A 12,663-nucleotide genomic window follows, 5' to 3' on the forward strand; every position below is an offset into this window, starting at 1 on the left:
GCTGTACTCACTGAAGTGGGCTGTGAGGTGTCAATGAGCACCCCTGTTACCATGGACAGAGGTTGCATCATCCTCCCTTACAGGAGAATCACCTCTGAAAGCCCATTTGGCTCCAGTGCTGTCTGCATAAATCTTCCCCAAGAAGAAAATTTCCAGCTTCTCTTCCAAAAACTTCTTGGTCTTAAAAAGACAAAGGTGAAACAACGCTGACAATGCCTGGCCTTGGCTGAGACCAAAATGCCTGTGCCTGCAGAAAGCTGTCCTTATGTAAGGGGATAAAACTTCCAAACAAGCCCTGAGATAATAAATATTTTAAGTGAAATTAGCCTAATTATGCAGCATGAGGGGGCATCTCTGGAGCTGCACCCTGTTCTCCAGAGCAAAAAGCACCCAAGGGCAGGCTCAGCCTCTCCTCAGCCTTTCCCCCTCTGCAGCATGAGACACCGACCAAGTTCCCCAGTGCTTCAAACGATCTGATTCCATCCATCTGGGACTCATCCTCTCCAAAGTGAAGTCACATTGGACTCTCCTGAGAGTGAATGATGGAAACTAGAGGAGTGTAATTTCCTTTCTTTTGTGAATCCAAAGCTTACGTTCAGTACCTGGAGCTGGTGCTGTATGACCCATCATGAAAACGAAGTCATTTTCATAGTCCCTGCTTTCCTAGATGGAGTCTTTCATCTTTAAAGATGATCCATATTCTTTGTTCCTAACTACAAGACTTACTTGCCTTCACTGAAGAAAACACTTTGAATAAATCTACTTCAAGCAGTCCCAATCACTTTGTTTAACTGACTTTTCTAGCACTTTTTGTGTCAAATGCAGATTTTTTTTTTTTCCACTAACAAAATGATTAGAAGATTGGAATAAAAAAGATAAATTCTACAAACACTGCTAAGAAAGCCTTTTATGGTTTTGTGGTTTTTTTCCCTAGTACTTTTAAGAATAACCAATTTCATGCAAACACAAAAGAAAGCTTCCTATGAATAACAGAATATACAATTTTATGTAAATCACCCCATGGCCCTGACCATTTATTTGGCTTGAGGTGGCAGAGAATGCAATTACATTGGGAAACATTTTCCTTGACAGAGTTACAAAATTAATTTGCCTCATCAGGTGTAGTGCTGTATGATGAAGAGAAACAGCAGAAACGACCTGACAGGTAACAGAAGGTGGAACAAAGAAAAAGGAGAATTTAAAATTAAAACTCAATTTTGCAGCAGCCACAAGATTATCTGGCAGATATACCAGGTAGAGCAACCTGAGATTCCTGCCATGCCCTGGCAGGAATAACTCCAGGGGTGTCTAGAAGATCCTAATTAGGTGAACAAAAGCAAGTTTCGTGCTGCTTCTTCCTGTGAGGAAACATGCCCAGACCATGGGGATTGCTGCAGCTCCACTGAGCAACACAACAGAAGTGTCTGTGGATGTGTGTGCTTGGGAAAAACACTCCCACAGCTACAGCTGTGAGAGTGTGTCAGTCAGAGCTCCCAGCAAAGTTGTTTTATTGAAGTCCCTAAGCTCTATTTCCCAAATCAAAATCAAAGAAAAAAGTCAAAGCAAGTCTCTACAGTCAGTTCATGTCCTAGGGAATTGTTATTCTTCATCTAAATAAAATTGAGTGATTACCATGAAGTTTGAGAAGAATATTAGAGACCACAGGCTGGTGTGTGCTGGCATTATGAAAAATGAGCAGCTCATTAATTCCAGCACTGAGTTCATTTCAAACCCATGCCAGGGACTCGGTTTTTCAAGCAGATGCAGTGCTGCAGATCTGGCCAGCACAGGATCAGAAATTCTATGGACATGAAGGAAACAGAGGGGCAGGAACACAAGGGGAAGGCTGAGGTCCACTCTGATTGTGCAAACATCATGACAGAACACACACACACAGAGTTCAAAACAACATTTTGCCCAGGACTGTGGTTAATTTGATTTTTCTTGCTAAAAGGAAAAATAAAATATCAATGGCTAGGTGAATTGAAAATGCACAATGAAATACTACCACCATGATCTTTAGGGTATTTGATGTCTAAAGTATAAAAAGCCCTCTAAAATACACTTAAAACTTGTTTAAAAAAAAAATCCCCAACCAAAAAAAAAACCCCAAAAACCCCCAAAAAAGACCAACTGAATTGAGGAAAAAATAAGAAAGAAAAAAAACAAAAAACCCTTCAAATACATATATTCATGCCTAGGATAAGAGTGCTCACTAAAAGTATATTCACAATGAGTAGTGAATAAAAAGATCCCCAAAACCCAAACACTATTTTCAGAGATTTTTTTTAAAATTCAATTTACTATTATAATACATAAAAAATCAGGAAAATAGGTTAAAAAAGACCCTTACCCTGCATCAATGAGCATATCTAAAACCAGCTATCTTGATAGTCCAAAGCACAATCTCAATGAAGAATTTATCATTTTTGCACCTCTAAGAGTTATAGCCAAATTTATGGTTTAAATATTCCTGAACTGGTGGTCAGAGGGTTTAAGATCCTTTCAGAGATATTCTTTGATGCACATCCCACCTTAAAAGGATTTTTCCAAAGCTTAGATCAAATTTTAGTCCATCTCTGTGAAAGAGGAAGAAAATCCCACTTTTTTTTTTTTCATTCCCTGCATGCCATTTTGCAGTCTGTTCACATGTTAATGCTGATGCCTAGAGAGGCTAGCTGGAGCAGGGGCTAGACAGAGTTAAAGGAATAAAGCAGAGATTTATTAAAAGGCCTTCAAAGGATACACTTGGGCAGTGCAAGAGCCTGGCCAGGGCTACACCCAAGAGGGACTCTGAGTCACGAGTTTTCACACTTTTATAACTTTTGGTCCATTTCCATATTGGGGTTAATTATCCAATTACATCTTCAGGTTATGAAGTCCCATCCTCCCCAACTGCTCTCCTCAGTTCACTGGTGTTTACACTTTTTGGACATCTTTTGCAATGGTGTCCTTGGTTCTCAGGCTGGAACAGGATTGTTTTGTCTAACTAAGCTGTGAGGAGAACTTACTGACACTGCATATGAAGTTCAGAATCACACATTGAGGCAGTACAGAATCTGAAAAATATGAAAGCTAAAACTTAAGGCATCAATGTGTCTGTGGATGAACACCTTGCTCTTCAGGTAACTGTCCCACAAATTGAAAAGCTGACTGAGGAATAACGCTGTAATGCAAAGATTAATTCAGTGTGATGACTATTAAAAAAATAGAGGCAGCAGTTTTTTTGCAGTAAGTCAGGAAATATTTTGGTATTTTTAAGAACTAACATACCTGATAGTTGGTGTGCTAAATACGACTCCATTTCATTATTAGTATTGTCCCAGTAACAAAGAATGACTCTCAAGCTTTATGTAGCACTATTTTGCCAGAGAAAAAGAAGCCTTTTACATTTCTTCTTCCATTGCACTGCTGGTTTTGTAACTCCCATGCATAGTCAGTCTATAAAACCACACATCTTAAAAACCTTTGCACAGATACAAACACTGCAGCTCAGGCTGAATAGATGAGTGAAAAACCACAAAATTGCTTCAGTGTGAGCTGCAATATTTAATGCCTCAAGACTGTTTTCAGCTGCAAGCCCAAAAGCACTTCTGCTTTTGCCAGGACAGACACCACTGTTGTACCAAACACTGACAAATACTCACTGTGAAGGTTCTGGGCGATGTTCACTGCCCACTCCTCTGGTAAGGTCCCATCTCTGGAGATCTTGGAGCACTTGAGCTGACTGGAGAGGTCTCGGGACTCAAGCCAGCACAGGGTGTCCTCCCTGTAGCTGTAGTCCAGGGTCACCACTGCAGATCCCTTCACAGGGCTCCGGGCAGACATTCTGCTGCCATTCAGGTACAAAACCTCAATGCTGTCAGGGCTTGCAATCAGAAGAAGAGGAGGTCTCTCAGCAGGCTCTGAAAACAAAGTGAGGAGAGTTTAAAGGATTAACAGGCTGTGTATTTCATTTTTATATTTTCAGTTTTAATGTAGTTTTTAATGTTCTTACCTGCTTGTTTTAAGATATGTAATAAATTGGTTTTGTTTTTATTTTCATAACTATCATATATTCCCAATTATTAGTCTATTTTATCCTGCTGTTCCAACGGTTCACATCATTAAAGAAAATTAATTACCCCAGCCCCACAACCTCTGTTTAATTCCAAGTATCATTATTGCAACATTTTTCATGCCTAAGTCATAAAATGAAATACAACTTATGCAAATTATCTGTATCCAGATTACTGGAATTTCAAAAAGAATTAAGGCCAGAAAAACCTGCAGAACTCATGAGGACACATGAAATTGTATGATGCTGTCCATATAAAAAAAAAAAAAAAAAATTGTGTTGCCACATCAGGAGCTCTCACCCCAATGTAATCTGCTTGTTTTCAAAGGAATACATCAATGTTTGAACACTGCAGCACTGTCAATCAACATTTCACCTAATGGAGTTCTCAAATTTTCACTAAGCAGTTACAGATGTCTAAATTGTGGGAAAAAATGGCATAAATAAAAGGATTTGACAAATGGTACTTCATCAGCAGGTCTGATTAAAGAGAAAAGAATATTTCAGTGAGTACAGTGATCAGTGGTCTCACCCAAAGCCACAGCAATAGCTGTTCTGTTCCTTGGTAATATCTGTTTTTATTTAAACATCTTGCTTTAGCTAGATATTTATTTTATCATGTAAAAACCCCTTATTTTTAAAAAGTTTCAGTGCATATTCTTTCTAATGTAAATTTCATTTACTCCTTATTTATTCTCATTCCATAATGTATATTCTGTCTTGTTACACTTCTTGTCCCTCTCCAGTAAATCCCACATGAACATTTGTAAATCCACACTTCTGCAGTGTTACTTTTGGAACTTACTGCCTGTCCTCATCCTCACATTCATTTCCACCCATCAGATCAGATCCAAGCATTGTTTTTCTTTGAATTTCAGAAGATACTCAAGAACTGCAGGGATTCAATTTCTTTGCAAAACAATCCCTTGAGGTGGAAGCCATGAGTGAAGCTCTCAAGTGTTGTTTGTTTTTCCCTTTCCAAAAGATAAAGTAGTGGGGGGAAGGGGGTTTCTCACTAAGCAATTTTTTGTTTGAAATGTGCCAGGTAGGTCCCTTTGCAGTCAGTGCCTGTGAATCTCTCTTTCCCCTTGTTCTTAGCAACTTTTGCAATCCTTGAGAAGAAAGGCAGATTTAGGAACTTCTGTCCCTATCACCCACTCACCCCAGACTGGTACAAAAGCAGAGTTTCCATCTGCATCCTGCTGAGTCTGGGGATTTATTTTTACATCCAACAGCTCTGTGCCCAGCTTCTCTCTCCCCACAAAATAACACCACTGCCTACCTCTGGATTCAATCACTCTTTCCCCAGCTCCCAGCAGTGTGGAAAGACCTTTATTATGATTTTTTGCTCTTATTCTGTGTGTTAAGCCGGATATTTCCACATTCTGCAGTATCTAAAGCCTCAAAGAGAAGGCAGCTCACAGGAGCTGTTTGCAGTTTCAAAGCCACCAGGTGGTTTAGGGCTGGGAGAGAGAACCAGATCTTCGCTTTGAACTGACCTCTTGAAAACTGTAACGAGGATTTAATACCTCACTAAACTCCAGAGAAAGGCTGTATTTTGGTATTAGGGTCTAAGACATAAAGGAATTCTTGAAAGGAATTCAGTTCAAACCTCTTGAGCAGCAGTTGTAATCAAACCTGGCTGCAGACAAAGGTGTTGTAAGGACCTGTGGCATTGCCAAGGGGTTCTGCTCAGCAGGCACCATTACACATTAAAAATACAGACTGGATTACTGGGCTTGAAATTGTAGTTTTAAAGCATAAATACATTAAATAATTCAATGGATTAAAGCAGTTAATCATGGTTTTGCACAGTAGGGTAGATTACCTTTTTTTTCAGTGTTACTCAGATAAAGGTTGATTTCATAACTTGAAAATTATGATGTATTGATAATAAAACTGTAAAAATATTAACATTTCATAAAAATACATAAATCAATTTACTGTATAGCATAATGCAGATGAAAACCAGGAGATACTAAAAAAATCATGTCTTCACTCCCACAAAACCTGCTTGTCTGTTCCTGGAGAACAGATTCTACACAGTTTACAAGTTTACTGGACAAATTTAGGGTGCGTTCCAGTGAGTTGACAGCAGCTTTTCAAACAAGTGGACTTCATGTGTGTCATTTTCACAAGTTTTTCTTTTTTTTTTCTTTTTTTTTTTTCATTTTATAGGAAAGATAAGATGTGAATAGCTCTTTAATCTGGGGAAGTTTTATGATTCATCTTTCTTGACTAAAATGAAAGCATCCTCCTTTGAATTATGTTTAAGATAGAGTAGTGGAAAAGATGAAAGGCTTGCATTTCCCTCCTACCTGATCTTGTCTAAAACACAGATCAATAAGTGATGCCACAACAAATCAGAAATGAAGGTGTTTTGCACTGCCAACAGACTTCTCATCTGAAAAAACCTCAGAAATGCCAGCATTTTCTAATATTTCCACCACAATAAACCCCAGAATTCAGGGTTTACAAACAGCTTCAACCTCGTTTTCCTGGGGTATACATTGTAAATCATAACAGCTTTGCTGTCACCAATGTAAGTATTGTATAAATATCTGAAAAAATACAGAGAAGTCAATTTTTTTTTTTTCATTATTTTTAATGTTTAACCATAATGTACCTCACAAATGGGCTGTTTTATTTCTAAAGTTTTAAAACTTGATTTGGTGAGATTTTACAAGAAAACTGTATTATTAAATCAGTTAAACAGGGCTGACATTTTTTTTTTTTCTAAAAGCTAATTTTTTTTTTCTTTAGTCATTATCAGTTCATTCCACTTTATCTACATGACAAATGTTTCTTACCACACAGCATTTCTCTCTAGATTGGCTTTGGAGATATACCAGAAACTTTTGTAAAACAGGTGAATTTCTTTTCCTCAGCTATATATTCCCAAATCTGTAATTTTCTTTCATTAAATATTCTTCTCATCACATGTAGACTTTGCAATTTAGGCATAAAAACTTGGTAAACAAGTAAGTTCTTAAATTCTGTTCAGCAAAGCTGTATTTTGTTTCATTTTCACCTCAGAAGAAACCATTAACTGCCTCTTTATTCATAGAAGAAAATATGCTTTAAAAATCTGGAAAAAAACCACTGTGAGCCCCCAGCTGTTTTGATACCCATTTTAACATCCTTCCCAAAGGGAATGTGCAGCTGAAAGCTTTCAGCTCTGGAGTTATTTAATTATGCTGAGGAAGAAAATGCAGAATTTAATGAGGGACAGACCTCACCACCTTCCCAGCCGAGTGTTTGGCTGCCTGAAGGGCAGCAAAGAGCAGATTTTGGGGAGTTCTCTGCTAATTGTGCCACCCACACGGGCAGAGATGGTTGAGAGGGGACAGGCTCCGAGGCCACCCACAGCTGATGGACCTGTGGGGTCATCACTGTCCTCAGGGCAGGGCTCCTGCAGGTGTCCCCTGCTCAGCACCTCACTGCTCCTTGTGGGAAAAATAGGAAAGGTAAGATTTCCAGAAAGCTGTGAAAGTAACAGAAACAGAAAGAGTAAAGAACTTATAGCTAGCTGTAGTTGTAGAGTCTGAAAGTAGAAAAGTTACAGTAGTACAGCAAGCAAGAACATAAAACAATAATTTGAGTTTTAGGCTTGGCTCAGATAGACCTTTAAACTACAGAAAAACAGTCTACAGAAGAGTAGAGAAAAAAATTTAGAAAAATATGCTCAACAAGATACTAGAAGGTTTTGAGCTTAACAATGGAGTATTATATACTGTTAATAAAAGGCATACAAGCAAGCATTGTGTGAAGGAGGTGCACATGTATTTTAGTGATTGGCCAGAGAAATGATCTGTAAATTTTAGCAATATGCTATTGGCTAGAAAGCATTTTAAATGCTCTAACAAATCTTTGAATATTTTGAATCTTTGGCCGCTTCTGGCAAGACGTGAACTTTTGCCATCTTCCTATTGTCTCAACCATGTAATGGGGCTGATGCCACAATAAAGCTCAAGGAACTTATCCCACCCTGTTTGTGCAAAGCTCCAACACACTCCTCAGTGCTCAGAAACCTCCCAGCTCATTCCCAGAGCCAGTTGGGGTGTTTGGTGTTCTGGGTTGTGTCATTGCCAGGATCTCAGCATGGATGGCAATTCATATTCAGAGCAGATCTGCTGTTATTAATGTTGAAAGCTCCACAGAAAGCCCAGCCTACACCTCTAGTGCTGCTTCTTATCTCTCACAGCTTTTGCACACAGAGCTGAATGTTCCTCAGCTCATTTTCTTCATCTGTTTGACAACTACTTTTGCCAAATGTCGACAAAGCAGAGAGGTTGCTCTTTTTCCAACCTTATTTGCTTTAGGTTCTTTAAGGACAAAGATTGATAGGTTTTCTAAGGGCTGGGTTTCTTTTTTCCTTAGACACCTCATTTTGTTTTTCTTGGATTTTGTTCTTCTGATCCACAGCTACCTTTTTTTCAAAAAAACTCAAGTAATGGGGAATACTCATTTCTTTGCAGCCCCATGACCCTGGTTTTATTGTCATACAGGGATGTCTTTGATTAATGAGTAGTGATTCCTTTCTGAGAATACCAAAAATGTGAAAACTTCCGTCAAATAAACACATAAAGTAGCAAAAACTACCGAGAAGTTCCTTATTAATGAGATTTGTTTCATCTTGACACCAAGAGCTAGCTACAATGCTCGGCTGTTACTCAGTTTTCTGTGTGTAAAAAGGGAAACCAAAAGGGTCATCTCATTTCCTGATCTAGAATTGCATTTTTGATTTTTATGAGCCGGAGAAAGAAGAATAATAAATTATTTTGACTTTGCATGGGCTTTCTTATCTCACAAGACTTCAGGGTCTTTTTTTTTTTTAATGTGGATCAAGAAAAACCACTATAAGCAGGGAAACACTCTAACTCTTAGTGGTGATCAATTAAGGACACATGTAGTAATGCTCTTTAGGTGAGGAAGCCTCAAAACCATCACTAGACCTTTCTATTTTCTGATGGCAAAATACAAAAAGGAAGCCTTAAAATGATATACAATAAACATGACTTCATACTCAGCTGCACATGCTTCAGTATTGTGGCTGTTGAAGAATTCCTTAAGGAACTTTTTTTGTGTTTTAATATGAAAGCATTGTTAATTCATTATGCTGAATAAGAAAACACTGTGTACTATATTGCCTCATTAAGCACAATTGACTAATTTCCTCAAATACCCAATCCACTATAAGTAATGAAAACATGCACTAAGCAACAAAAAGCCTCATGTGAATATGTATATCAGGAAATTCACCTCTTGGGATGATGCAAGGACAAAGCAATCTCATGTCTTTTTTCATCCTAAGGGTACAATTACCTCATGATCATTTCCCCTGTCTCCATTGTCTTCCCAGAGTAAACAGCCTTTTTTGTTTGTGTGAGGAAAATCTTTGATTTATTTATGAACGGGGAAACTGGGAACTCTTCTAATCTTGGCTGAATTGAGTATTTTGCTTTAATTAATAATATCCAGATAATAACTTTTGATATTTCCCTTGGAGTATTGTCTTAATAAGTGAAAAGTTTTTTTCTAAGCTTGTTGTGCAGCTCTTTGTAGTGGAGTGAGGAAAGTTCATCTCACCTGTGTTCATCTCTGTCTTTTCACACGAATCCTCCAGGACCAAACCACAAAATATTTTCAGAAAGGTAAAAAGAAGTTAAAACTTACTATTTTTTGCCTTGCAGGACTTGTTATCAGGCTGAAGCACATAACCCTCCACACAGCTGCAAGTGTAGGATCCATCAGTATTTACACACGTCTGGCTGCAGCTTCCATACGTGTCACATTCATTCACATCTAAAGGGACATTAACAAGATCTAGTTTAGGGATCAGGAAACAAAGAAATTCAATAAAAATTGACAATTCTAAGAGAGATTTTCAAGTCATGAATCATTTTGGTGGGAGGCCTGATGTTTTTCCTTTCTCAAACCGTGAGTTTATCAGGGATGTTGGCTGTTGAAATCACTCAAGTAGCCAGAAAGAAGGGCAGGGTTTTCAAGTTCAATAGCTCTTAATTTTGAAAGATAAAACCTTCATTATTTCAAGTAGTCTCCAATGCCTGCATCATGTTAGGGAGACATTTGGGTCCTTGTTAGCAATAGAGATCACTAGTTATCAGGGTTGATGAATGGAGCAACATTTCAGGAGAGGAAGTAATTGATTACCCCTCTTAACCCATTTATGCTGGCAATGTCTTACAGTTCCTTAAATGAGCTGTCACCACATCTCCATTAAACCACCATCCACCATCAAAAACTATATACTCCTCTAATAAATACAATGACTGTTTTTCTCAACTAGGGTGTATAAAAATAATACCATAAAATCAAGATATGCTATTTAACAGTGGCTGAGGGTTTAAGTAATAAATTGACATTCTAAAAAACCTGCTGTTTAAATTATTTCCTGAGATATATTTTTAATCACAAAACATGACAACCATAGAGAGAAAGAACTTATAATAAATTATATTTATGAAGAATCTGGCTCAATACTTTTAGTTGCAGAGAGAAGTTATTGGTAGTGAGAACATCCATAGGGTCATAGAACTCCAATATGATTATTAATGGAGAAAAAAAAATCAAGAAACAAACACCTGGATAGAGAATGAAGAAGTCATATATTTCAAAAATGGAAGAGAACAGTCTACAATTTAAGTCTACAGTTTCAATCTACAATTAATTACTCCAAGATAACATTCCCAGCTAGGGTGCATGACCTTGGGAGGGTTTGTTTGTCAAATTCTAATCTAGGTGTGACTTTATGGCCATGAGGTGAAACACTGCAAGTTTTAGAGGCTCTCCTGGTGGGGAGGTGTGGAGAGAGAGCAGCTCACACAACTGAGCTGTAGCTCCAGAACTGCTCCAGTCCAGCTGAGCTGTGGGAAATAAAGGTTAGATGATGCTTAAAGCAAGCATTGTTTGAAGCAGGTAAGTTGTACTTTTAGTGATTGGCTAGAACAATTGTCTGTAAGCTTCAGCAATATGCTATTGGCTAGAAAGCTTTTAAAATACTCTGTAACAAAACAAAACAAACAAACTTTGGCTGCTGTCAGTACGTGAGCTGTTATCTTCCCATTTTCTCAACCATGTAATGAGGCTGATACTACAACAAAGCTCAAAGAACACATCCCAACAGCCCCATCCTATTCATGAAAAAACTCAACACACTGATCCTTCAGTGACTTCAGGAGAGCTGCTGCTGGGGCACAGGAGCATCAGAGAGTCAGGAGGGAGGTCCTGACTTTCATTTTAGGGGCACTCATTTCCTGCCCCAGAAGCCCATGCTGCTCCCTGACCAAAGCCTTTGAAGAAGGATGAGGAAGCAGCATTGCTGTTCTGATTGCTCACCAGCTCCCTGCCCCTGAGAGCCAGCAGGGAACCATGGAGATAGCTGGGTGTTGATGTTACACTGAATTTCTTGTTTACCTGTGCAGCTTCTCCCATCACTGCTGGTTTCGTAGCCATCCCTGCAGTAACAGCGGGTGCCGTTCCTGGTGATGGCACATCTGTGCTGGCAACTCATCTGCTGGCACTTGGGGAGCAGCTCTGGGAATGGTAACACAGCAAAATGTTACTAAATATTTGCGTTATTCCTAAATCTCAGACTTTAGAAACACTGAAATATATTTAAGTGCACGGCTCAGGAAGGAAGCACCACCACCATTTACATTAGCTGGAAATATATCTCACACACGCCCTGTAAAGAGCTTGTTATGAAAACTGCATGTCAGCAAGTTAAACATTAGAAATCAACATTTTATTTCTATCAAGAGTTGGTCACAAGTTTATAATTGAGGTGTAATGTTTTTCTGCCTAAACATCCGTTTTTTGCATGTTAGTCATAACAGTTGGGAAAAAACCAAACCAAACCAAAAACAATCCTGAAATGGTAACAGTTATAAAAAACAGATTATAAGAAATGTTTCAACATCTATGTCTTTATTATTCTTCATACCAATTGATTTTGTAACTTTTTTAAACTTGTTTTGATTTAATGATGCACACAAAACCTTCACACCAAACAATGGGGATACATTCTAACTCAATAATTTAATATTGGACATGTAGGCTGGATAAACCCGTGGAGATTATAGATGTCATTACCGCAGACATCCTTCATAGAATCTGCTTAAACACACACCATCAGCACAAGGCATGATGCAAACAAACTGTAGAAATCATGTAGAAATACAGACTGCAATGTTTTCCAGAATGAAACAGCACCAAACCAAACAAAAGCTACTCCAACTCTTCCCAGCCTCAAGCTGCGTTCCGTGTTTCAAGAATTTTGCTGATCAAAAAAACCACACTATTTTAATGAACAACACTTTTTTCCCTCCAGGGAAAAAAAAAAAAAAAAAAAAAAAAAAAAGAAATTGAGAAACCCAGCTTAAGGAGATGCTCTGAGGGTATTTTTCAAAACTATGCAGATGAGTCAGAAAATAACCTGCAAACAGACAGAGAAATTTCTGCTACAGGGCTGGCTTTAAGTAACTGGGTATGACCTAAGGAAAAAGAGAAATCTGTATCCTAATATGTGAACAGTTTTAATCCATCTGATCATTATTCATCGAGTCCTACTTGGGAGTAGAACG

General features: G+C 38.3%; 1 protein-coding gene across 5 annotated transcripts in view; it reads right to left on the reverse strand.

Annotated features, from left to right (window-relative positions):
- Nucleotides 1–12,663, reverse strand: part of LRP1B (LDL receptor related protein 1B) — a 622,229-nt gene that overhangs the window by 281,705 nt on the left and 327,861 nt on the right. For all 5 annotated transcript variants that reach the window (XM_064435270.1, XM_064435269.1, XM_064435266.1 and 2 more), the window contains exons 4-6: nucleotides 11,495–11,614; nucleotides 9,734–9,862; nucleotides 3,648–3,905 (exon numbers count right to left, since the gene is read on the reverse strand). In XM_064435270.1, the coding sequence (XP_064291340.1) occupies nucleotides 3,648–3,905; nucleotides 9,734–9,862; nucleotides 11,495–11,614 (507 nt within the window). The remainder of the gene's footprint in view (nucleotides 1–3,647; nucleotides 3,906–9,733; nucleotides 9,863–11,494; nucleotides 11,615–12,663) is intronic.

The sequence above is a fragment of the Passer domesticus genome, chromosome 10 (genome assembly GCF_036417665.1).
Source record: "Passer domesticus isolate bPasDom1 chromosome 10, bPasDom1.hap1, whole genome shotgun sequence".
Taxonomy (NCBI): domain Eukaryota; kingdom Metazoa; phylum Chordata; class Aves; order Passeriformes; family Passeridae; genus Passer; species Passer domesticus.